The 24,705-nt window shown below is 41.1% G+C and overlaps 2 protein-coding genes across 3 annotated transcripts in view; both read right to left on the minus strand.

The window, feature by feature from the left end:
* Window positions 1–465, minus strand: part of LOC148342241 (uncharacterized) — a 230,223-nt gene extending 229,758 nt beyond the window's left edge. Inside the window, exon 1 of one of the 2 annotated variants that reach the window (XR_015842005.1) lies at window positions 69–188. Coding sequence is in view for 1 of the 2 variants with exons in the window: in XM_088287815.1 (XP_088143941.1) it covers window positions 69–192 (124 nt within the window). In the remaining variant the exon portion in view is untranslated. Of the gene's footprint in view, window positions 1–68 lie in introns of both variants that reach the window. The other variant, XM_088287815.1, reaches the window with a different exon arrangement.
* Window positions 466–4,798: 4,333 nt separating this feature from the next.
* On the minus strand, window positions 4,799–6,812 carry LOC148342258 (uncharacterized). The gene is made up of 2 exons (XM_088287810.1): window positions 6,553–6,812; window positions 4,799–6,473 (listed from the first exon to the last, which is right to left on the minus strand). Exons 1-2 carry the CDS (start codon window positions 6,674–6,676, stop codon window positions 5,002–5,004), a joined length of 1,596 nt encoding a protein of 531 aa, XP_088143936.1. The 5' UTR covers window positions 6,677–6,812; the 3' UTR covers window positions 4,799–5,001.
* Window positions 6,813–24,705: the final 17,893 nt, after the last annotated feature.

Here is a 24,705-nt window from a genome sequence, read left to right on the forward strand (position 1 = left end):
TTGCGATGCATATTTTTAACGATAGAAAGTCGTTCTTGACAAAGCAAATGAGTAAGACGTGTACAAACCTGCTTCGTGTAGCACAACAGGTGGCTGCTTGTTAACTTCGCCCAGCAATCGAAGATGTTGCTCGTTCTCTTCTTTTATCCCACAAAGTTCGTCTTTGTACTTAGGTGTCGTTCTTTCACACATTTTCAAATGATAATTCCAAAAAATCCGCCCTTGATCTCTGCTTGGCGATGAGTCATGTGCCTCTTTTCGTTAGCGGATAGCTAGCTAACAAGCTAAGCTAACTACGCCGAAAAGCATCAACACGCGAAAATGAGATTATCGGGACACAAAGACTTAATGAATTATGTCGACGTCCTTTAGAGTAGCACTGGACATCCTGTGAAAAAATTACAGTCAGTTCTACACTAAATCAGAAAAATTTAGCGGTGGTTGTTTTTATTTCGGTGTGGATGTGGTCGAGGTCCTTCGCTTGCTTATGACGTCATGCTTTAAGCACGTATTTTTCAAATATATTTCTTTGCCTCTGTGTTTGTTTTTACCCATGTCTGTTCTATTTTCATATATTATTCATATAATATTTTAATTTGGTTGATAATTTTTTTTTTACAAAATAACTAAAATAACGCCACATTGGCGAGTAAACTCTGACGTCACTTCCGCCTTTGCCCCGAGAAGCCGCTGCTGCTCCAGCAGTGGGACGTTTACGTTTCTCCTAACGAACTTGCAACAATGCTGTGGTTCACTCGGGCTGCGAGATTGTATGAATATAATGTCTGCATATACTAGCAGTGCTTCTCAATTATTTCACGCCCGCCCCTACCAAGAGGAAAAAGATTCGCGCCCCCACCACCATTTTTTTCTGTCTTTGTATATTGATGTTAGATTGACAATAAAATATCCTTTCACTAAGCTAAATTGATAAGAAATATAATTTTGAGAACTATTATAGTGAGGATCTCGAAACTCAGTACTCTATTGTGCAAATATTGATGAGATGATAAATATTTATTCATACGTTTTTTGTAAAAAAAAAAAACGTTATTAATATTAGCAAACCAAACACAGTTATTAATACGTACATAATATAGAAAAGACAAAAAGAATAGCCAGGGGGATTTTAAACAAAAATTCTTTGAAAATAACCAGAAGGAACAGCTTTAGTATGTTTACGATTCGGTTTTTTTCATGGTTACTGTAATGTTCCGTCTTCTGTCTTAAGAAGTCACGCAGGTAGTGATGGGTCCAGCGACACCGAGGCGTCGATGCGCGCGCCGAGCTTCCAGGGCAAACCCCGTGTCGGTGCGCGTACCGCTTTAAGAAAGTCACGTGACCACTACCGGAATCGTGTCGACACGGCGGTCGCGCGCCAAACCGTGTTCATAGGGACGCGCATCTGTCAACAGGATGGACGCTCAAAACAAGCATCGAGTTATTGGCGCATTACTTTGCGTTAAATATCCACAAGATGGAAGACGTCACTGTTGATGCGCACTCAGAGGTGCAGCGCTATATGTCAGCAGGACACGTTGCACGTACGGAAGACCCGCTCTTATACTGGAAGTCCATGGAGGCAACGTTCCCTCACCTATTTATATTAGCCACACAGGCGTTGTGCACACCGCCCTCTTCAGTGCCTTGTGAGAGGATCTTCTCAAATGCGGGAGAAATTGCCTCAAAAAAAGAAATAGACTGAATAACAAAACGCTGGAGAAACTAATTTCTTTTGAATAAAAATCTTTAATTACAATGAGTCCATTGTCATTCACAACACTTTTATTTGGGCATTCAGACAGATTTTCTCTTAATTTATCAACTGCGTCTCAAATATCAAAGATTTTTTTTATGAAATTGCATGTATGTAAAAATAATGTGAAAGGAAATGCCTAATCAGAATCAAAAATCCCTTTGTCATTGTGCTCAAGTGTGCAACGAGATTCGAGAGCTCCTCTCTCCAGTGCAATACAACAATAATTCAGTTAAATATATAAATTAGATAAATATGAAAATAAATAGTGCGATGGAATGTAATACGAAATAGGATATATAAAAACACATCACGTCGCTAATCAATGGAATTGGATAAAATTAGTTTGACAGATCAGTGTCAGATGACCCTGTCAAATGTTTCCTGCAAATCCACCAGGTGTCAGTATTCAGCAACACAGTGTCAACACAGTGTCAATACATTGTGTCACTGTGTCGAAACGATACAGGATGCCTCATCTACCCATCACTACACGCAGGTAACGTGACGCTGCTGGCTTGTGTCTCTTTATTTATTGACTTGCATTCTCGTCTTTGTGCGTACACACTTGTTCGTCTGGTGACCAAAACACACATCAGGCAATACTGCCAACTAGTGGCCAATGACATAACTGCTATCATTGCATCTCCCTTTCAAACGTTAAACAATGCCTGTGCCTTTTTTTCATTATTATTATTTATTATTATTATTTTGATAATTTTGTTTTGTTATCAATTATTTTCACTTCTTATCAATATCCACACATTTTTATGCCAACAAGCAGCTCTACAACCGTTTTCGCAACAAAAACACAACATTAATCATTTTCAATCAGCCTGTCCGGTTGTCGTCTAACTCTTGTTGATCTTCGAAGAGGTTCAGTAATCCCAGAAATTTCTGGTGGTTGAGGTCTGTGCTCCTTCGATGTATCCGCCTGCTTTGCAGCCTCAGCCGCATCAGAAGATTTCTTACAGTTCCCGGGAACCTTCAGAAGACTCCTCCAGTTCCCCCTCACTCTTTGTCCATGCTTTGTTTCCACAATGTAAGATCTCGGTCCGGCTTCGATAAGGACAGTCACTTTTCTGTCCCAACAATTAGGTCCCTCGATCCTTACAGTGTCTTTCTCAGAAAGACGTTCCAGATGTTTTGTAGCTCTGTCATATGCAATTTTCTGTTTGAGTTTGAGCATTCTCTTCTTTTCAAACCAAATGTTGTTGTCATGTCCTTGTGGTATTTGTGGAAGCGTGGTGCGAAGCTTACGGCACATGAGTAGGTCAGCAGGCAAAGAAGCTCCCCACTCCAGAGGTGCAGCTCTGTAACTCAATAGGGCAAGGTAAGGATCAGATGCATCATCCTTGGCCTTCCTTAGCAGTCTCTTGATGATTTGCACTCCCTTCTCAGCCTGCCCATTTGCCTGTGGGTATAAAGGGCTTGAAGTGAATCCATATTGCTTTGCAAACTGTTGAAATTCTCCACAGTCAAATTGCGGACCGTTGTCACTCACAACACACTGCGGAATTCCTTGTCTTGCAAAGAACCCTTTCATGTGCACAATAATGGACTGTGCAGTGGTGCTGGTGAGTTGGGCAATCTCAGGATAGTTAGAGTAATAGTCAATGTTCATAACACAAACTTGTACGTACCCACGATGCTCCCAAAGGCAAAAGATGTATGCAGATTGTGCTCGATTGGACTTCATTATCATCACATTTCTCTCTTATTGGTGATCTATTATTATACTTCCTGCTTCCGCGTCATCCGATTTGATGACGTCATTACGAACTACGCTGCTTCATAACGAAACTAAAGTTGCGTTGTACAAAAAACATTTAGAAAAATATTTAACGTTACACTTCACAGTAATTTGAATGCAATAACAGGATTTAAATGAACTACAAATTGAAAACAGAAAAGCAATACTTTTCTTGCCACTCAAAAGGTAAACAGTTTGCACGCTAGTATTATGCAAAAACATTAACAGTAGGGACCCATATTGCTATTATTAAGGTTATTTCGTTAGAGCAGGGGTGTCAAACTCATTTTTGTGGACGGGCCACATCGTAGTTGTGGTTTCCCTCAGAGGGCCGGTATGACTGTGAACCCATATAAATTGAATGGAAAGCCAGTTTTGAAATCAGAAGCTCCTAAGTAATTGTTCAACAATTTTTCCATTTATTTTAAAAGGGGAGGACTGCTAACAAATAAATGGCAATATCTCATATCTCAGTGTTGTTAAAAGTGAAGAAAATATGATAGAAACAGGAAGTTGATGCAGATGATTTGCCCTTTGCGGGCCACATAAAATGAGGTTGCGGGCCAGATCTGGCCCCCGGGCCTTGAGTTTGACATGTGCGTTTGAGTTAATTGTATGTACCTTGTTGCTTTTCATGTGCAGAATGTCACCGTGAGGGACATCTCTTGACCGCAAGAAACGTTCCAAGTCCCCCTCTAAGATTATTGCCGCATCTGACGTACTGTCGTCTCTCGAACAGCCGCGCATCAGAGGCTAGGCAAGCCAAACTGACCCGGAAGTACATAAACACGTATTGGAAAAATAAATAAACGAACATTCACTCAAAAAAAAACTACTTTGCATTTGCGAGGGAACGCAATCTTTGCAAGGGAAAGCAAAGATTTGTTGTTGTTTTTTTTTTCTTCCATGTCCCCTAAGGGGCTCCGGAATTTCCGAACGCCGTCAGAGGAAAAGGAGAAATAAAAAAGGAAAATCTGGATATCAGTCTGAATCGTGGCCTTTTTGCTGGACTACACTCCTGCCATTCCAAAAACTTTGAGAGAAACTGAGACTACTTGCGTTTCTCTTTCTTGTTCTTTTTATAGTTCAACTTCTAGTTCTGTTTTTCACCTTTTCACAGCGTAATGAAGGCCAGTTGAGCAAGTGGAACAAGTGATTTTATTGATGATTGTGGAAGGCAACGATTTCATAAGCACCGTTTCTTCTCACACCTTTTCCATTAACTACGATTAAAAAGACAACTGAAAAGCATAACGTTAACAAATGTTGTTCTAGGCAAAGGCAATTAATTTCATTTATAATGATTGATGTTAACACACAAAAAAACTCATCATCACTCAGAGACAATGGTTATTCTGGCACTGATCACATTGGCTTTGTGTCAATAAAAGATCTTTGCAAAATTCAATTTCATCATATTTTATTGAAAATCACATTCACGTCTTACCACAAAGAGTCGGTTCCTTCAGTTTTTTTTGTCATTTTTTAAGCTTCAAGCATCGCTGCTTTTTTCACCAACACAATTGTGTCTCTCAGTACTATGTTTAGTGGAGAATTTTTTAGCACAAACGCTGCAACTGAATGGCTTGTCTCGACTGTGTGTTCTTGTATGGCTCGTTAAATGCGACTTTTGAGAGAAACTCTTGCCACAAACTGAGCATGAAAAAGGTTTTTCTCCACGATGTGTCCTTGTGTGTTTTGTTAAATTTGACTTATCAGAGAAACTTTTGCCACAAACTAAGCAGGAAAAAGGTTTTTCTCCGTTGTGTGTTCTTGTGTGATATGTTAAACTTAACTTTTGAGAGAAACTTTTTCCGCAAACTGAGCAGGAAAAAGGATTTTCTCCACTGTGTATTCTTCTATGTTTTGTTAAAGTTGATTTTAGAGAGAATCCTTTGCCACAAACTGAGCAGGCGAAGGTTTTTTCTCCACAGTGCGTTCTTATATGTTCTGTTAAACTTGACTTTTGAGAGAAGCATTTTCCACAAACTGAGCAGGAAAAATGTTTTTCTCCAGTGTGTATTTTTATGTGACTTGTTAAATTTGACTTTACAGAAAAGCTTTTGCCACAAACTGAGCAGGAAAAGTTTTTTTCTCCAGTGTGTGTTTTTATGTGACTTGTTAAATTTGACTTTCCAGAAAAGCTTTTGCCACAAACTGAGCAGGAAAAAGGTTTTTCTCCACTGTGAGTTCTTGTGTGGCTTGTTAACGTTGACTTTACAGAGAAGCATTTTCCACAAACTGAGCAGGAAAAAGGTTTTTCTCCACTGTGTGTTCTTGTGTGCCTTTTTAAATTTGACTTTTCAACGAAACTCATGCCACAAACTGAGCAGGAAAAAGGTTTTTCTCCACTGTGCGTTCTTGTGTGGATTGTTAAACTTGAATTTTGAGAGAAGCTTTTACCACAAACTGAGCAGGAAAAAGGTTTTTCTCCAGTGTGTAATCGTGTATGTGTTTTTAAATTTGACTTTAAAGAAAAGCTTTTGCTACAAACTGAGCAGCGAAAAGATGCTTCTCCACTGTGTGTTCTTGTGTGAATTGTCAAATGAAACTTTCGAGAGAAAATTTTGCCACAAATTGAGCAAAATAGAGGTTTTTCTTTACCGTGGTTTCTTGTGTGCCGTTTTAAAGACAACTTTGAGGTTAATGAGTCAGTGTGACATGCCCTTTCAGTTTTGGCTTGCCCATCATCATCATCATCATCGTCTGATAATGTGTCCTCATTATGTACTTGTGATGGTCCCCAGTGGTCTTCATCACCTTCTGTTGTCACGTGATGACTTGAGCTGCTGCTTGGAGGCCCCGCCCCTCTTTTGTCCTCATTCTCATCCTTTTTTTCATCTTCAGTCTTTATCGGGTCAAAGTTTACTGATGACTGGTTAATCTCCTCCTCCTCCTCCTCCTTTTTGATGTGAGTCAAGTCTGGCTCCTCTTTCACAGAACAGAAATATTTTTCACTAACGTCTGCAGGACACAAAAAGATTAACACAGATTTGGTTTGGTCAATTCATTCTGATTCAGATCAACCCACTCGTATACAAACCTGCTTTGAGTGGCACAACACGAGGCTGCTTGCAAACTTCGTCCAGCAGTTGAAGATGTTGCTCGTTCTCTTCTTTTATTGCACAAAGGTCCTCTTTGCACTTGGGTGTCGTTCTCGCACACATTTTCAAATGATAATTCCAATAATTCCGATCTCTGCTCGGCGATGAGTCATGTGCCTCTTTTCGTTAGCGGCTAGCTAGCTAACAAGCTAAGCTAACTACGCCGAAAAGCATCAACGCGCGAAGATGAGGTTATCGGGACACAAAGACTTAATGAATTATGTCGAAGTCCTTTAGAGTAGCACTGGACATCCTGTGTGAAAATTACAGTCAGTTCCACACTAAATCAGAAGAATTTAGCGGTGGGTGTTTTTGTTCCGGTGTGGACGGGTCGGTGGATGTGGTCGAAGACCTTCGGAAGCTGCGCGCTTGCTTATGACGTCATGCTTTAAGCGCGTATTTTCCAAATATATTTCTTTGCCTCTGTGTTTGTTTTTACCCCTGGCCGTTCTATTTTAATATATATTTTATATAATATTTTAATTCGGTTGATATTTTTGTTTTGACAAAATAACTAAATTAACGCCGCATTGACGAGTCAGCTCCGACGTCACTTCCGCCTATTTCCCGAAAAGCCGCTGCTGCTCCAGCAGTGGGACGTTTACGTTTCTCCGACCGAATTTACAACAATGCTGTGGTTCACTCGGGCTGCAAGATTGTATGAATATAATGTCTGCATATAGTGTGAAATATTTCTCAATCTAGTATTTCCAAGTTTTCAATTGACGTGACTTCTTCGACAGGCACACAGAGTATGATGTAAATATACTTTATTATTTTGTAATTGTTTTTATTTAGTAACTCAGAACACACAAATGTAACACACAGGGGTGACAAACATGCAGTCAAAGAAATATAGTACATAAATATATTATAACGCCTGACGTCATCAGCAGGCTTCCGAAGGACCCCATCCACAACCCGAACACATCTAGTACCGACACCGGAGTGAAAACCGGAAGTCAGTCAGGACATTCCTCGCTGTGATGTGATTGGCTGCTGGAAACAACACACAATATAATAAACAACAAAAAAGGTATATTCAGAGAAACAAACCCAACATATTATCAAATTTCCCCATTGTGGGACTAATAAAGGACATATTTATCTTTATCTTTAGAACAGCACATTCTGTTTCTCATTTCAACAATATCTTTTTAAAATTGTCCGTTTCTTCTGTATGAATGAAAAACAAAGGGCGACTCTTAATAAATCTGCACGAATTAACCGTTTCGCCATTGATAAAATCCACCGTTTTGTGGCAAACTAGGATTATACCTTAATGCCAAGTCGCAGCAGAAGAATAATTCTGATATGCAGACAACTTCTCTCTTTTGCCAAGTGGCGTAGTTTATTCCAGCAACGCACACAAACTGCTCCTCACAAGAGCCAAAAGCAGAGAGAGAGAAATAAGGCGTGAGCACCTGCCGAACATCGCATGTTAACATCATCTGTCAGGGACAGCACCCCTAGTGGCAAATAAGCACATTACAGAAACAAGCAGTCATACAATAACACTCAACACTCCCACTTATGAACTACTTGTAAACTGTACAACTTTCACAAAGATATATCAAGAAAAACAAATCACATGACATTTGAATGTCAAATATTTACATGCCAAATATGACCCCTGTAAATTTTTTCCATTTAGATTTGGTCACATGCTTGGTCATAACATCTGCTGCCATGTCATTTGTGGAACAGGAAACAAGTATCATCTTCTCATCTTTTATGATGGATCTAATGAAATGATATTTGATGACCACATATTTACACCTCTGCCTGTATACAGGGTTCCTCACAAGTGCGCTAGCCCCTTGATTGTCCTCATGAATGACAGTTTTTGTGCACACATAGTCATCAATACCTTTCAATAGTTGTTCCAAATATATACACTCCTGTATTGTTAAGGCTAAAGTCATGTATTCTGCCTCACACTAAGATAGTGCTACTGTTTGTTGTTTCTTGGTCCTTCATGAGACCAGTGCACTGTCATCACACATACTCACACAATACCCCGTGGTACTGCATCCGTCAGTAGCGTGTGACGCCCAATCTGCATCACTGTAAGCTCGAAGGCCTAGACCCTCGCAGCTCTTTCTGAAACAGAGCTGTCCGTCGGTTGTACCTCTGAGATAACGCAAGACATGTTTGACCGTGATCCAGTGCTCATCTGGGGGTTCAGAAAAATGTTGCGATAGTCGGCTCACCACAAAACATAGATCAGGGCGTGTGCCGGTGACCAAATAAATGAGACTGCCAACCGCTTCTCTGTACATTTTTACATCAGTCATTCTCGGCGCATCTTCAGTGTAGTCTAGTTTTTGTTCGCAGGGTGTTTCCCTTGTTCTACACATTTACATGTCAAAATGGTTTAGGATCTTTTCCACATACTTGTTTTGTGTCACATTTACACAGCCTTCCGAGTGGCTGAAGACCATGCCAAGGAAATGTTTTAACCTGCCTAGATCCTTCATTTTAAACTTGATGGAGAGCATGCTCTTCACTTGTTCTAATCCACTTGTGTTATTGGCTGCAATAATAAGATCATCCACCCAGATAACAATAATCACTTTCCCTTCTACTTTCGATTCCTTTGTGTATACACAGTGGTCTGCTGGGTTCTGGATAAATTTGTTCTCGGTTAGGAATTTGTGAAGTAATAAATTCCAATTACGTCCAGATTGCTTTAGGCCGTAAATTGACTTCTCCAGCTTACACACTAGCCTATCTCTTCCTTTCTCATAACCCTCAGGTTGTTCCATGTATATTTCTCTATCAATGGGTGCGTGCAAATATGCTGTTTTTACGTCCATTTGGTGTAAGATTAAGTCATCCTGGGCAGCCTTTTGCATTACTACCCGTACACTAGTCAGATTCGCTGTCGGTGAGAATGTTTCACCATAGTCTATTCCTGCTCTCTGGCTATATCCCTTAGCCACAAACCTGGCCTTGTACATCTCACGTCCATCACTGTTTTACTTGATTGAATAGACCCACTTTCCTCCCACTGTCTCCCGGCCTTCTGGCAATTTAGTCAAAGTAAAAGTTTGAATGTCCTCTAAGGACTTCATCTCCTCATCCATTGCTTTCTTCCATCTTTCTGACTCAGTTGATGTCATGGCCTCTTTAAAGTTTTGGGGAATATTACACATTACTCGGTAGCAGTAGTCTATACTCACGAGTGTACTGTCCTCCTCCTCACTGCTGTCTTGACTATAATCTTTTAGATAACCCGGTGGTCTATGCTCTCGAGTAGGATATCTCCCACTGCTTGGGACCTGTGGTGTCCCTTTAAGGTGCTTGTCATCATCGTCCTTCTGTAGTTTTGAATCACCAGTTTTTATGTCTGTGCTCATACTTGATTGTGTGGTGTCTTTGACTTCACAACTCACTCTAGGTTCCAGTTCTAACTCATAAGTCTGCGTTTCGTCTTCACATGTTGTCCTGGTGACAAACTTTACCAGTCTATGCTTTTGTACTTTCCTGTCGCTGGGATAATAAACTAGAAAGGCTGGACTGCCTTTGTCGTGCCCCACAAAATGTCCTTTTTCGCATCTAGAGTCTAGTTTACCCCTGTCTTGTTGATAGGCATAGCATATTGACCCGAATTTGTGCATCCTAGATAAGTTACACATTTTCCCTGTCAGTGCTGTGTATGGTGTGGTGCCAGTATGCTTATTAAAACACCTATTTCTTGTATATGCTGCCTCCTGAACAGCATAGTGCCACAGGCTCTTTGGTAAGTTGCAGTCAATAAGTTTACACCTGGCCATATCAAAAAGAGTCGGCCATTCCCTCTCAGCTACCCCATTCTGGTGTGGGGAATAAGGACAGGAGGTTTCATGTCTCATATTGTTCTTTCGTAGCAGTGTCTTAAAGTCTCTGTTTGTGAACTCGGTTCCATTGTCTGACCGTATGTATTTCGCAGTGCCATATGGTGCTACATCAGATAAGAACTTCTTGGTAGCTTGAAGAGCATCGCCATCATCCTTGCTTTCAAAAAATAAACAAACACCGCACCTGTATACACATCTGTAAAAGATTGCACATACTTAAAACCATCAATGGATTCGTTGCTTATCGGACCAGCTAAATCTGCGTTCACCAGTTTTAGCAATGTCTTTACCTTGTCAGTTGGATTTCGGTTTCTCGTTTGGGTGAACTTCCCTTTTATGCATACATCACATTCTTTATCAGGCTTGTGTTTCGCACCACTAATGTGCATGCCAACTGTTACATTTTGCAATTTCAATATATCCTCATAGTTGCAGTGCCCCATTATCTCGTGCCATATCTGAATATCATGGCTGACTTTACACACACCATTTTCATGACACTCTGTTTTCAAGTAGTACATTCTTTTATACATATAAATGTCAAATGTTGGACCATCAGGCGCCGTAAGAACGTCTTCACCTTCATTGAAGAAGACTTTGGCACTCTTAGCTGTAGCTCGCTTCACGGAAAACAGTTCTTGAGGCAAGGATGGGATGTAGAGGGCGTTCTTGAACGTAACTTTACACCGACGCCCCTTACTGACTATTCGACACACCTGTGCGTTTCCCTTGCCTTGTGCCAGCCCAAAAACACGTTTCCCATCTGCGAGCCCCATGCTGTGTTTCTCCGGCCTGAAATTGCTCACAAAGTTCTTAAACCATCTTTTGTCATTCATAAAGTGGGACGATGCACCTGTGTCCACAATCAATACCTTTTGTTGCATTTGCTGTGCTGTCCAGCTGGTATTCTCAGTCTCCGTCTTGAAGGAGTAATCCTCACCTCCGGTTGCTCTCCTGGCGTCATCATGTTGCATTTCATGGCTGCCACCGCCGTCATCGTCTCCGCCTTTTTGGACGCACGCGTACCGAGCGCTTTGTCCGCGCTTCTTCCGGCATGCTTTGTCCGCGTGTCCTGTGTGTTTACAGAAACTACACCAAACAGTCTTTGAGCAGTCATCTTTACGGTGACCCTTTTCGCCGCATCGCCAACACGCCAGCTCCGTCGGCGGTCTGCTTTTCTTCTTTTGCGCCGCCCGTGCTTTCATCACTGTCTCTCCGGCCTCCTCGGCGAGTGATCCTGTGTCTTCCGCTGCCTCGAAGTTCCATAATTTGGCCTTGAACTCCCCCAGCGAAACGTCCATTGAGTCGTGCGTCACCATTAACGTGAAAGGCTTATATTTTTCCCGTAGCCCTCTCATAATCATTGCCATCATCAACCCTTCGCTCGCCATATAATATAATGATATTCTGTTCAGCTCTGATGACTTATTCAGTCACAGTCTCTGTGTCCGCTTTCTTCAGCGCCGTCATCAATGTATAGGGAGACAATGCGGGGCCTACCTTTGCCGATATAGTGTTCTCTCAACACTGAGGGTTTCCGGGCCCTTGTCTTTTGTGTCTCTGAATATGAGTTGTTAGCGCCATTTCACAAATGTTTATATTTTTATGGATAATGATTGCAAATATTTGTTTTTTGCCATTTGTATGTTTGTGAGAAGAAATTATACATTTCTTTGTCTTTTGTAATTATTTTGATTTGTGGAGTGAAATGTGTCAACGTTAGAGGGCGCAATTCTTTATTTACTGTAATGCACGAAGAAGAAAGTGTTTTTTGGTTGAAGAAGAAATAAAGATGATGGCGAAGGAGCAACACGGTCTTTTTGCCGTGCTTCGACCATCAGTGTTTGTTCACGCGTAAAAAGTTGTTTTTATTCGCCACCAAACGAAGAGGTTGAACAACGAAAATAAGAAGAAACTAATGGAATCTAAAATAACCTCTACACATAGCATTTCCATGAGCTGCCCTCACATTCACAGCACTTCATGGACAAATACGACGAAGCACATTCTCCACATGGGCTGTAGAGGGAAATATACCAAATTGGGCACTGGAGGACTCACACAGACGCTATCAAAAGAAACACATTCCGAAAGACAGAACAATTGGAGATCGGAGCTCATGCACATACGCATACACACACACAGACATATACATACACGCACATACACTTGCACAAACACGTGCACATACACACGCACACGTGCACACCGACAAGATTACAGAGGAATGCCAGCGGGTAGAAAGACGGAGGGACTGCCGGCCGGAGAAGGCCAGCCTTGGCGTGTCAGTCTTGGGGACCAGACGGGAATCAACTATCCACACGATGACTAACCTGGGGAGGACCTTCCCTTGGACGTGGACCCGTGCCGTGGGAGGGAGCGAGGACGACCGATTCAACCGATTCAACCTACATTACCTTTGACATATAAAACTCCTATAAAAACTGAAGCTGGGCTGAAAGATGGCGCGCATTTTTCGACTGTGCTCGCCCGAGTGCAGTTTTCTCGTGAGATGAAGAAAAAGACGCCCAGATATCTGTCTTTGTACTATTTCCTGAACTCCAGAAATGGAAGAAACTAAATATCGGAACTCTAATCAGTTGTTGAGTCTTTTTTTTTACCCTTTTCTTCTTGAGCACAAAAAAAACGAACACGCATTGGAGTAAGTTTGGCTTTTAAAGGTTGATTTACTAACTACTTCTTATTTCCACGGTGACCCAACTCCAACAATAACATGACAAATATTTGTCATCTCATCAATATTTGCACAACAGAGTACTGAGTTTCGAGATCCTCACAATAATAGTTCTCAAAATTATATTTCTTGTCAATTTAGCTTAGTTAAGGGATATTTTATTGACAATCTAATATCAATCTACAAAGACAGAAAACAAATTGGTGGTGGTGGGGGGGCGCTAATCTTTTTCTTCTTGGTAGGGGCGGGTGTGAAATAATTGAGAAGCACTGCTAGTATATGCAGACATTATATCCATACAATCTTGCAGCCCGATTTAACCACAGTATTGTTGCAAGTTCGGTAGGAGAAACGTAAACGTCCCACTGCTGTTCCAGCAGCGGCTTCTCGGGAAATAGGCGGAAGTGACGTCGGAGCTGACTCGCGAATGTGGCGTTAATTTAGTTATTTTGTAATTTTTTTTCATCAACCGAATTAAAATATTATATAAAATATATATCAAAACAGAACAGCCAGGGGTAAAAACAAACACAGAGGCAAAGAAAGATATTTGAAAAATACGTGCTTAAAGCATGACGTCATTAGCAAGCGCGCAGCTTCCGAAGGACCTCGACCACATCCACCGACCCGTCCACACCGGAACAAAAACACCCACTGCTAAATTCTTCTGATTTAGTGTGGAACTGACTGTAATTTTTTCACAGGATGTCCAGTGCTACTCTAAAGGCCTACGACATAATTCATTAAGTCTTTGTGTCCCGATAACCTCATCTTCGCGCGTTGATGCTTTTCGGTGCAGTTAGCTTAGCTTGTTAGCTTAGCTTGTTAGCTAGCTAGCCGCTAACGAAAAGAGGCACATGACTCATCGCCAAGCAGAGATCAAGTGCGGATTTGTTGGAATTATCATTTGAAAATGTGTGAAAGAACGACATCCAAGTACAAAGAGGAACTTTGTGGAATAAAAGAAGAGAACGAGCAACATGTTCTACTGCTGGGCGAAGGTTGCAAGCAGCCTCGTGTTGTGCCACTCAAAGCAGGTTCGTACCCGTTTTACTCTCATTTGCTTTGTATAGAACGACTTTCTTTCATGAGAAATATGCATCACAACATTAAGTTGTTTGGGGAAATCGTTCAAGGTTATTGCCGTTTTATTTTTAAATATTGTCTTTTACTTGCCGGTTTGCTGAACATTTGTTTATGCCAAATAAAATCAGTGCACAAAATAATTGCCAAAGAATAACCAATAGTGGGGGGTGAACTCCATGTTTTTCCCAGTATAAAATTTGAACTGATTATTTAACATTTTACATTTTCTGTTTTTTATATCTTGTTCAAGCAATTCCTTACGGAAGGAATTCTGCCTGACTCTAAAATATGTGCACACTGTGGCGAAAACATTAATGGCGGTTGATCAATTTTAGTGGATAAAACACAAAATATTAAGATTAAAAAAAAAAAAATCAAGTACGTATTGGTCTTATTTATTTATTTATTAACTTTGTACTGGCTTCGTCGAGTGTAATTCAAGTTTTGTGCACATGTGCGTAGTTTCACCCCATCCAAACATTTAAAATACATTTAATGCATCCAACCAGGGTTGCACGGATCTCATCAGTGAACAAGCGCATGCTGCAAGGAATGCAGCTGCATCTTTGGCTTACTATGGGCTTAAAAAGGGAGTACGCCACAACCCCCTTTTCTACCAACAAGCCCAGGAACATTTAGTTCCTGGTCATAAAGTTCCTGTGGCCCAGGTGGTTTGCATCTCCCCCGCAACTCATAGTTCCTGGTAATTTATGCAAATGACAATGTTGTGTTACTTTGTTACTCATTACTGACACCCTATGGCTGTTAAGCATCATTGCAGTTCCAAAATAATTCAGTGAACTCTTAAAATATTATGGTGTATCATAGTTGAATTTGAATACATATTCCAGAAACGTCTGTGACTATGTCAGGAATGAAATCGGGCATCAGCCACAACATGCTTCCTTTTTAAATGCTCGTTTATCACAGCTGTGCTGCTAAAGGGAGGTTTACATCGTAGGACGTAATTTTGTGAAATGTCCCCATGGTCCGGTCCAAATCGGGGTCGCACGCATTGCTCCGTATGCGGCAGGCACAAGTCAAGGTAGCACGGTAGAAAATAAGACAAAGTCGCCGCCTGAGCTTTGACTTGACCCAACCAAATTTGTCTTTCTGTGTCCTACAGATGTCAGTGAAAACAATCTCCGTTCTGTGAAAGATGAGCCAGACTTGACTCACATCAAAAAGGAGGAGGAGGAGGAGCAGATCAACAAGTCACCACTGAACGTTGTCCCTATAAAGACTGAAGTTGAAAACAAGGATGAGAGTGAGGACAACAGAGGGGCGGAGCCTACAAGCAGCAGTTCAAGTCATCACGTGACAACAGAAGGTGATGAAGACCACTGGGGGCCATCACAAGCACATAATGAGGACACATTATCAGACACTCATGACAATGATGATGATGATGGGCAAGCTAAAGGTGAAAGGGCATGTCACACTGACTCATTAACTTCACAGTTGTCTTTAAAACCGCACACAAGAACACACAGTGGAGAAAAAACATTTTCATGCTCATTTTGTCGCAAAAGCTTCTCTCGAAAGTCACAATTAACAAGGCACGCAAGAACACACAGCGAAGAGAAGCCTTTTTCCTGCTCAGTTTGTGGCAAAAGCTTTTTTTTAAAGTCATATTTAATAAAACACACAACAATACACAGTGGAGGAAAACATTTTTCCTGCTCAGTTTGCGGAAAAAGTTTCTCTCAAAAGTCACATTTAACAGAACACACAAGAACACACAGTGGAGAAAAGCCTTTTTCTTGTTCAATTTGTGGCAAGAGTTTCTCTCAAAAGTCGCATTTAACAATCCACACAAGAACACACAATGGAGAAAAACCCTTTTCCTGCTCAGTTTGTGGAAAATGCTTCTCTCATAAGGCAAATTTAACAAGCCACACAAGAACACACAGTGGAGAAAAGCCTTATTCTTGCTCAATTTGTGGCAAGAGTTTCTCTCAAAAGTCGCATTTAACAATCCACACAAGAACACACAGTGGAGAAAAACCCTTTTCCTGCTCAGTTTGTGGAAAATGCTTCTCGAAAAAGTTTAATTTAATAAAACACACAACAACACATAGTGGAGAAAAACCCCTTTCCTGCTCAGTTTGTGGCAAGAGTTTCTCTCGAAAGTCACATTTAACAATCCACACAAGAACACACAGTGGAGAAAAGCCTTTTTCTTGCTCAGTTTGTGGCAAAATCTCTCATAATGCAACGTTAACAAGTCACTCAACAACACATAGTGGAGAAAAACCCTTTTCCTGCTCAGTTTGTGGCAAAGGATTCTCTCAAAATGCACATTTAACAAGGCACACAAGAAGACTCAGTGGAAAAAACCCTTTTTCCTGCTCAATTTGTGGCAAGAGTTTCTCTCGAAAGTTGCATTTAACAATCCACACAAGAACACACAGTGGAGAAAAACCATTTTCCTGCTCAATTTGTGGCATAAGCTTTTCTGTAAAGTCAACTTTATCATATCACACAAGAACACACAGTGGTGAAAAACCGTTTTCCTGCTCAGTTTGTGGAAAATGCTTCTCGAGAAAGTTTAATTTAATAAAACACACAACAACACATAGTGGAGAAAAACCCTTTTCCTGCTCAGTTTGTGGCAAAGGATTCTCTCAAAAGGCACATTTAACAAGGCACACAAGAACACATAGTGGAGAAAACGCTTTTTCCTGCTCAATTTGTGGCAAAGGATTCTCTCAAAAGGCACATTTAACAAGTCACACAAGAACACATAGTGGAGAAAACCCTTTTTTCTGCTCAATTTGTGGCAAGAGTTTCTCTCGAAAGTTGCATTTACGGATCCACTCAAGAACACACAGTGGAGAAAAACCCTTTTCCTGCTCAGTTTGTGGCAAAAGCTTCTCTGTAAAGTCAAATTTACGAATCCACACAAGAACGCACAGTGGAGACAAGCCATTCAGTTGCAGCGTTTGTGCTAAAAAATTCTCCACTAAACAGGGTGCTGAGAGTCACAATTGTGCTGGTGAGAATAGCAGCGATCCTTGAAGCTTAAAAAAAATAAAACAAAAAACTGATGGAACTGACTCTTTGTGGTAAGATGTAAATGTGATTTTGAATAAAATGTGATAAATTCAATTTTGCAAAGCTTTTTTATGAACATTTAGCCAATGTGATCAGTGTCAGAAGAACCACTGTGTCTGAGTGATGATGATTTTTTTTCTGTTTACATCAAACATTTAAATGAAATTAATTGCCTTTGCCTGGAACATTTGTTAACGTTATGCTTTTCAGTTGTCTTTTTAATCGTACTTAATGGAAAAGGTGTGAGAAGAAACGGTGCTTATGAAATCGCTGCTTTCCACAATCATCAATAAAATCACTTGTTCCACTTGCTCAACTGGCCTTCATTACGCTGTGAAAAGGTGAAAAACTGAACTAGAAGTTGAACTCGAAAAAGAACAAGAAAGAGAAACGCAAATAGTCTCAGTTTCTCTGAAAGGTTTTGGTATGTCAGGAGTTGGCAACTTGATGGCGACTGGAGTCAGCGCTGGTTTTCTCGCTGTGTTTGGCAGGCTCGTATATGTATGGTCCATTGAACAAAACTCAAACTCTTCAAATATCCCCTCACATACATTTAATATTTCGCTTTCTGAATAAATTTCTTCTTTCTAGGTTGAGGTCTATCAAGCGGTTTGTTGCTAAGCAGAATCTCACTTCGGAAAAAAACTATCATTTTGTCAAATATACCAAATTTTTTTTTTCATGCTTTATTATATTTTTATACATTGGATTACAGTGGAACCTCGGTTCTCGAACGACTCTGAGTTCAAACAAATTGGAGTCCGAACAAAAAAATAGAGAAATTCTTGCTTCGCAGTTCGAACAAACATCGGAGTTCGAACGCCGGTATGACGCGTGAGTGCGTACGCGAGGGTGGGATGCTGAGCGGCGTACGGGTGTAGATCGCTCTCTTGCTCTCTTTGTGACCAACTGTTGTCGCGTGCGGACGTGCTGCGTTTTGCTCTCGCGTTTTATATAGGTGTACGAAGTGTTTTAGCCTCTAATCATGCCTCCAAAGAAAGTCAGTGCAAGCAGCAAAGGAATGGTTTCGGTGTTCGAACAATTCGCTTTTCGAACAGGGTTCAGGAACGGATTACGGTCGAGAACCGAGGTTCCACTGTATTTATATAATGAAATAGGAAAATATTAAAATGTAAAATTGGAAACCACATACAGACTTAATTCAATTAATAACAAATATAGAAACATTTTATACATATTGAACTAATTGAGAAGAGTCCTGATCTTGAAATAAATATTGAATTATAAAAAATACTAAAAAATTAATTCAATAACCCGACCCTGGATGAGCGGCAGAAAATGGCTGGATGGATTTATTTAAATTTAAATTGCACACATATTCAAAAGAACAAATTTGTTAAGAAATATTCAAGTGTGAAATAAAAAGGTTTAAATTGTTGAGAATTTTACAAATTAAAATAATTGAATAAATATTGTATTATTACATAAGCAAGCTTAAATATAAATTGAAATAAATGAAAAAATAAGTTGTGTATTTTTAAATGGCCTAATTTAGATATGGGAAGTAATTGTCTTTATGAAACTATGAAGGGACTGGAGCTCACAGAAGTGACCAGTCTTGGTTCTGAAGTTCCGATGTAACCAGATACTGCCCTGAGAGAAAATAGGCCTGAGCATTGTTTATGGTGGGGGCAATTCTCTCGCCAGGTCAGTGACCTTCCAGGGTATGGAAGTAATTTAAGGTGGTCACGAGTAGACTGGTCGTATCAACGGGGAGACGCACCTGCTCTCCCTCTGGGGGACTTTTGGAGGGAAATCCCAAAGATTAGCGTGATGGGAATGCATATGTAACAAAGGAAAATTAGATATTCATGTCCTATTTGGGCATTCCTTGTAAGAAGGTAATGTCTGAGAGGGGGCTCGCACGTGTGCGGAGCACACACACGCACATGATTTTGGGGAGACTTCTTTTGACATCAGCATGTGACGAGAATAAAATCTTTTTCGAACCAGTTCTTTTCCATCACCAATCCAGCCTTGCTCGGCTGCCTCTCCGGAAGGCAGCAAGGACCCACACTTCAAAGACAAAATATACGACATATTGAAAGAAAAATAATACTCAAATATTGAAATAAGTATAGAATTGAATGAATTAACAACAAAGAAATAAATACCTCCTGGAAAATATAATTATTTTCAACATTTGTCAAAGCACAACATTTCGATCAGATTGAGTTCTTGCTTGCACATTCTTAATCGTAATTTTTTTACTTTTAATTTTTAAGTTACCATATTTTCGCAGTCATAGGACGCGCTGCTTCAAAGGGCGCAACACCTGTTGAAGGTGCTATTTCTGTCTTTGAAACACACACTGGGCGCACCGCCTTACAAGGCGCTAGCTCAGCTGCTTTTAGCATAGCAATAGCTCGCACTGACTCAGCCCATGGCAATTCACCTTGCCTCAATACCATAAGCAATCGCCACATTTCAAAGAGAGTTGCCATGATACCATTGACAATCGCTATCATTAACAATGACTCTAACCAATAGTGATGGGTAGATGAGGCATCCTGTATCGTTTCAACACAGTGACACAATGTATTGACACTGTGTTGACACTGTGTTGCTGAATACTGACACCTGGTGGACTTGCAGGAAACATTTGACAGGGTCATCTGACACTGATCTGTCAAACTAATTTTATCCAATTCCATTGATTAGCGACGTGATCTGTTTTTATATATCCTATTTCTTATTACTTTCCATCGCACTAATTATTCTCTTGTCTAATTTATATATTTAACTGAATTATTGTTGTATTGCACTGGGGAGGGGAGCTCTTTAATCTCGTTGCACACTTGAGTACAATGACAAAGCGATTTCTGATTCTGATTCGGCATTTCCTTTCACATTATTTTTACATACACGCAATTTCATAAAAAAAATCTTTGATATTCGAGACGCAGTTGATAAATTAAGAGAACATCTGTCTGAATGCCCAAGTAAAAGTGTTGTGAATGACAATGGACTCATTGTAATTAAAGATTTTTATTCAAAAAAATTAGTTTCTCCAGCGTTTTGTTATTCAGTCTATTTCTTTTTTTGAGGCAATTTCCCCCGCCTTTGAGAAGATCCTCTCACAAGGCACTGAAGAGGCCGGTGTGCACAACGCCTGTGTGGCCAATATAAATAGATGAGGGAACGTTGCCTCCATGGACTTCCAGTATAAGAGCGGGTCTTCCGTACGTGCAACGTGTCCTGCTGACATATAGCACTGCACCTCTGAGTGCGCATCAACAGTGACGTCTGCCATCTTGCGGATATTTAATGCAAAGTAACGCGCCAATAACTCGATGCTTGTTTTGAGCGTCCATCCTGTTGACAGATGTGCTTCCTTATGAACACAGTTTGGCGCGCGACCGCTGTGTCGACACCATTCCGGCAGTGGTCACGTGACTTTCTTAAAGCGGTACGCGCACCGACACGGGGTTTGCCCTGGAAGCTCGGCGCGCGCATCGACTCCTCAGTGTCGCTGGACCAATCACTACCAAGGAGAAAAGAGATGTGAATTTGGTTTTCGTCACTCACTAAACGAACATATGTGACAGTTCCATAGCCTCCTTCGCTGGCGTCAGAAAAATTATGTAATTGTGCCTGCTTTACAGCTCCAAACCCAGCTGGTCTAATACACCGGTCAACTTTAAATGTAGCTAGCTGGCCCAAGTCCTCCAACCACCTTCTCCATCGCTTTAAAATGTCTTGTGGCAAAGGATCATCCCAACTGCAGCCCCTTCTACACAGCTCCTGTTGCATTATTTTGGCCTGAAGGGCCACTGGCGCCAGGAACCCCAGTGGGTCGTAAACAGAACTGTTGACTGATAGCATCCCACGTCTGGTCAGAGGCCGATGCTTTATTTCCAATCCAAAGACAAAATCATCCGTCTCCACACACCACTGAAGACCAAGCGCTCTTTCTCCTAGAAGCTTGTCATGGTCCAAATCCAACATCTTCAGCTCTTTGGCTCTCCACCCTTCAGAGATGGCTTGCAAAACAACATGACTGTTGCAAATCCACTTTTCCAAAGCAAAGCCTCCTTGTTGACAGAGAGCAATGAGGTCCTGTATCAGCTGGATAGCTTCGGTGACAGTGGCTGTTCTCTTCATACAATCATCAACATAAAAGTTCTGTTGAACAGCTTCTATAACAACCGGTAGGCACTTAGACTGATTGTCTTGAGCCATTCTTCTCAGAGCATAAGCTGCGCAACTTGGTGATGAGATGGCTCCAAATAAATGCACCATCATTCTGTAAGGCACTGGTTGTTGTGTTGTGTCTCCATTAGGCCACCACAAAAAACGTAGAAAGTCCCGATCCTCCTCTGGCACACAGACTTGATGGAACATAGCTTGAATGTCTCCCATGAAGGCTGTTGGCTGTTGTCTAAACCTCATGAGGACGCCCATCAACGTGCTTGTGAGAAGGGACCCTTGCAGCAGCTCCGTATTCAGGGACAAGCCTTTAAACGGGGCACCGCAGTCAGACACGACACGCAGTGTTCCCTTTCTGGGATGATGGACACCATGATGGGGAATATCCCAAACTCTTCCTGAATCAAGGTCTCTTTGATCATCAGGTACTTGTTCTTGTAACCGTTGTTGGGCCACAGCAAAATTGTTTGGTAAGAAGACATCTTTCTTCTTGAAAGGTAAGTTTATAGTATACTTTCCATCCTGTAACTTGGCAGATGTTTCCATTATATTGAGAGACTGCTGGTCTTCTCTTGACATTTCCTGGCTTTCCATGTGCTTCTCGCAGAAATCATGATTATACTGGTTCATTAGCAGCTCCTCCAGCCTGCTGACACCAATTCTATTCACAGATACGACAGAAGCTTCCATCCTACTATTCCCATCCAATGGGCCATAACCACCCAGCCGAGCGCAGTTTTGACAGCATACGGACCATTATCTTGACTATTAATAACTTCCCATGGCTCCAATAGCTTGGGTGCATTGATCCCGATCAACAGGTCAACCTTGGCTTGAATGGACGGTACCTGTATACCTGACAAATACGGCCATTTACGGAGGTCTTGAGATGTTACCATATCGTCTGTAGTGACTGGCATTTGCGCCTGTGTAAGCACTTCCGGCAGTGGATGGAACTGAGAGCTTTCCAGGCCGGCCACCTCGAGATTAAAAAGTGAAAAGGCATGTCTCATCTTTGTTTGACTGTCAGGTTTAAAAAGGTCCTGACGCCTTCATTAGACTGAATTAAATGCAGAGAACCAGAGGAATAACCAGGGAAGGTTTTGTCTTTTCTCCATCGCGATGGGAGTAGAAGCCAGGAAGTGAAGCAGACGTCTTGCCAGTTCACTCTCCCGCACTCTCACTGACTTCTTCGCCCATCCCTCTGGACTTTATTCAAGGAAAAACGAAACTTATGGAAAGTGAAACTTATACAAGCGTGTGGGTGTGGCAGTTGTGCGCATGTGTGCTGAAGCACTGATGTGCGTGGCTGTGTGTGTGTGTGTAATTATCATTGTTACAAATAGTGTATAAAAAACATGATTAAAAATACACAAACTATTTACATACTCTCACATTTCCCCCCTGTTTGTCGGATTTAAATCATGTCCATACGGCTTTAAGATGAGTCATCAGGGAATAAAACATATAAAAATACATTTCAATGTGCCTAGTGAAAAATAACAAAACTGTCTCCACGCAGAGCTTGTCTCTGGGGGACTCGATGCAGGCCCCTTGCCTCGCTGTAGGAGGAGACAGCCGTCTTTACCTCCCGGATCTTCGCGTGTGGGGCTTGGGCGACAAGTCCATATTCATTTTACGTTTCAGTGTCCAGTTCGAGTTCGTCATTGTCCAGTTCGAGTTTGTCATACTCAACATCAATCAGATTGTAATGTTATTTTTGTGCAACAAACATGCAGTTAATCATCATCTTTGTCATAAAAATAATGCAACATGAACAGACTACACATAACAAAAAATGAAAACCATAATTATCCCGATATATATTGTGTCTTTCAAATTCTTCATAGTGGTCATAACATCAATAATTGTTTCATTTTTAAAACTTTAAATGCAATTATGTTCTTCAATCAAGGTTCAAATTTCTTTATGTACGTCATTAATTTCCAAACCATATCTAATCTTTTTATTCTGTGGCTTCAACATTCGTATCTGTGGCTGGTGGTGTGGTTCTGATGTGCGTGTAGTCCGAGATTGTGACTCGGGGAGGGATTCGCGTTGCTAGGCCTTTAGCTGGAAACCGGTGAAGCTTGTACTGCAACTGGTGGATCCAGCTGCCACGCCCCGCGACCTTTGCTGCGTCGGGGTCACCGCCATCATCTGGCGAGGGCCATCTCAGCATTCACTTCCCCCCAACGGAGTCGTTTCAACACCTTGAAGAAGAGTTGGTCTTCCACACGGACGTGAATTCTCTGTGAATCAGAAAAACACTTGACCAGTATTTGCGTCTTTTGCATCTATTTCGGTCAAACATGTTTTTTGTTGGTGGTTCTGATGAACCTGAGAGTCTATAGGGGATAGTGTCCTTCCTTCGGCTGGCATTGTCCTCATTGCTGTGATTGAAACACAGTCTGGCCATTGTCTCCCTTTTTTTTTTTTTTTTTTTCATTAGTGCGTTCCACAAGTCCTGCAGACTGTATGCACAGTGACGCTTTGAGTCCATTTTTTAACAACTGTCCCACTTGTTACAACATCATTCACAAAATGCATCATTTTCACTTCAAATCACTTCTTGAAATTCCAAATGTCAGGATAATTTAATTACACAACACTTTTCCCAATCGTTATTAGCATCAGCATGTGTTGTTGGAAACAACTTGATCCATTTTGAAAACATATCAATCATAGTCAAACAATATTGCAACCCAAACAAATAACAGTGTCCAAAAAAATTTTTTTTTTTTGTTGAAAAGTCTGTATGTGGGAACAATTTCATATCATATCTCCTCCCTGTTGAGGCACGACGTCTGCTCGTGTCTCACTCAATGTTTGCACCATTGTCCACCCAATGTGCATGTTCAATTAGTGGTGCCTTTTTCCCTGGCCTGAGATCAACTTGTCAAGTTGATTTACTGTGTGTGTGTGTGTGTGTGTGCTTTCATTAAACCTCTTGTGCTATGTTGACTTTGGGGTTATGGCTTGGCTCCAGCCTTTATTCAATCGTAATCGTCTCATTTTCTGTTCAGAAAATTTTGCATTTACAAATACTTACTTAGACGTGCTTTATGCGCAACTTTTCTTTTATCTTTTGTGATTTTTAAAGCACCCGTTCGCCCAAAATCAACAGAACACAAGAACATTTATCTTGACTGTCAGTCCACATTGCAACCACACAGCTCATACAAAATGGAAAACCCCAAATTTTAATTAGCTCACAACCGCCTACGCTCTTCCTACTTATC

The sequence above is a fragment of the Idiotropiscis lumnitzeri genome, chromosome 2 (assembly GCF_059441095.1).
Source record: "Idiotropiscis lumnitzeri isolate Australia: NSW breed Sydney's pygmy pipehorse chromosome 2, RoL_Ilum_1.0, whole genome shotgun sequence".
NCBI lineage: Eukaryota > Metazoa > Chordata > Actinopteri > Syngnathiformes > Syngnathidae > Idiotropiscis > Idiotropiscis lumnitzeri.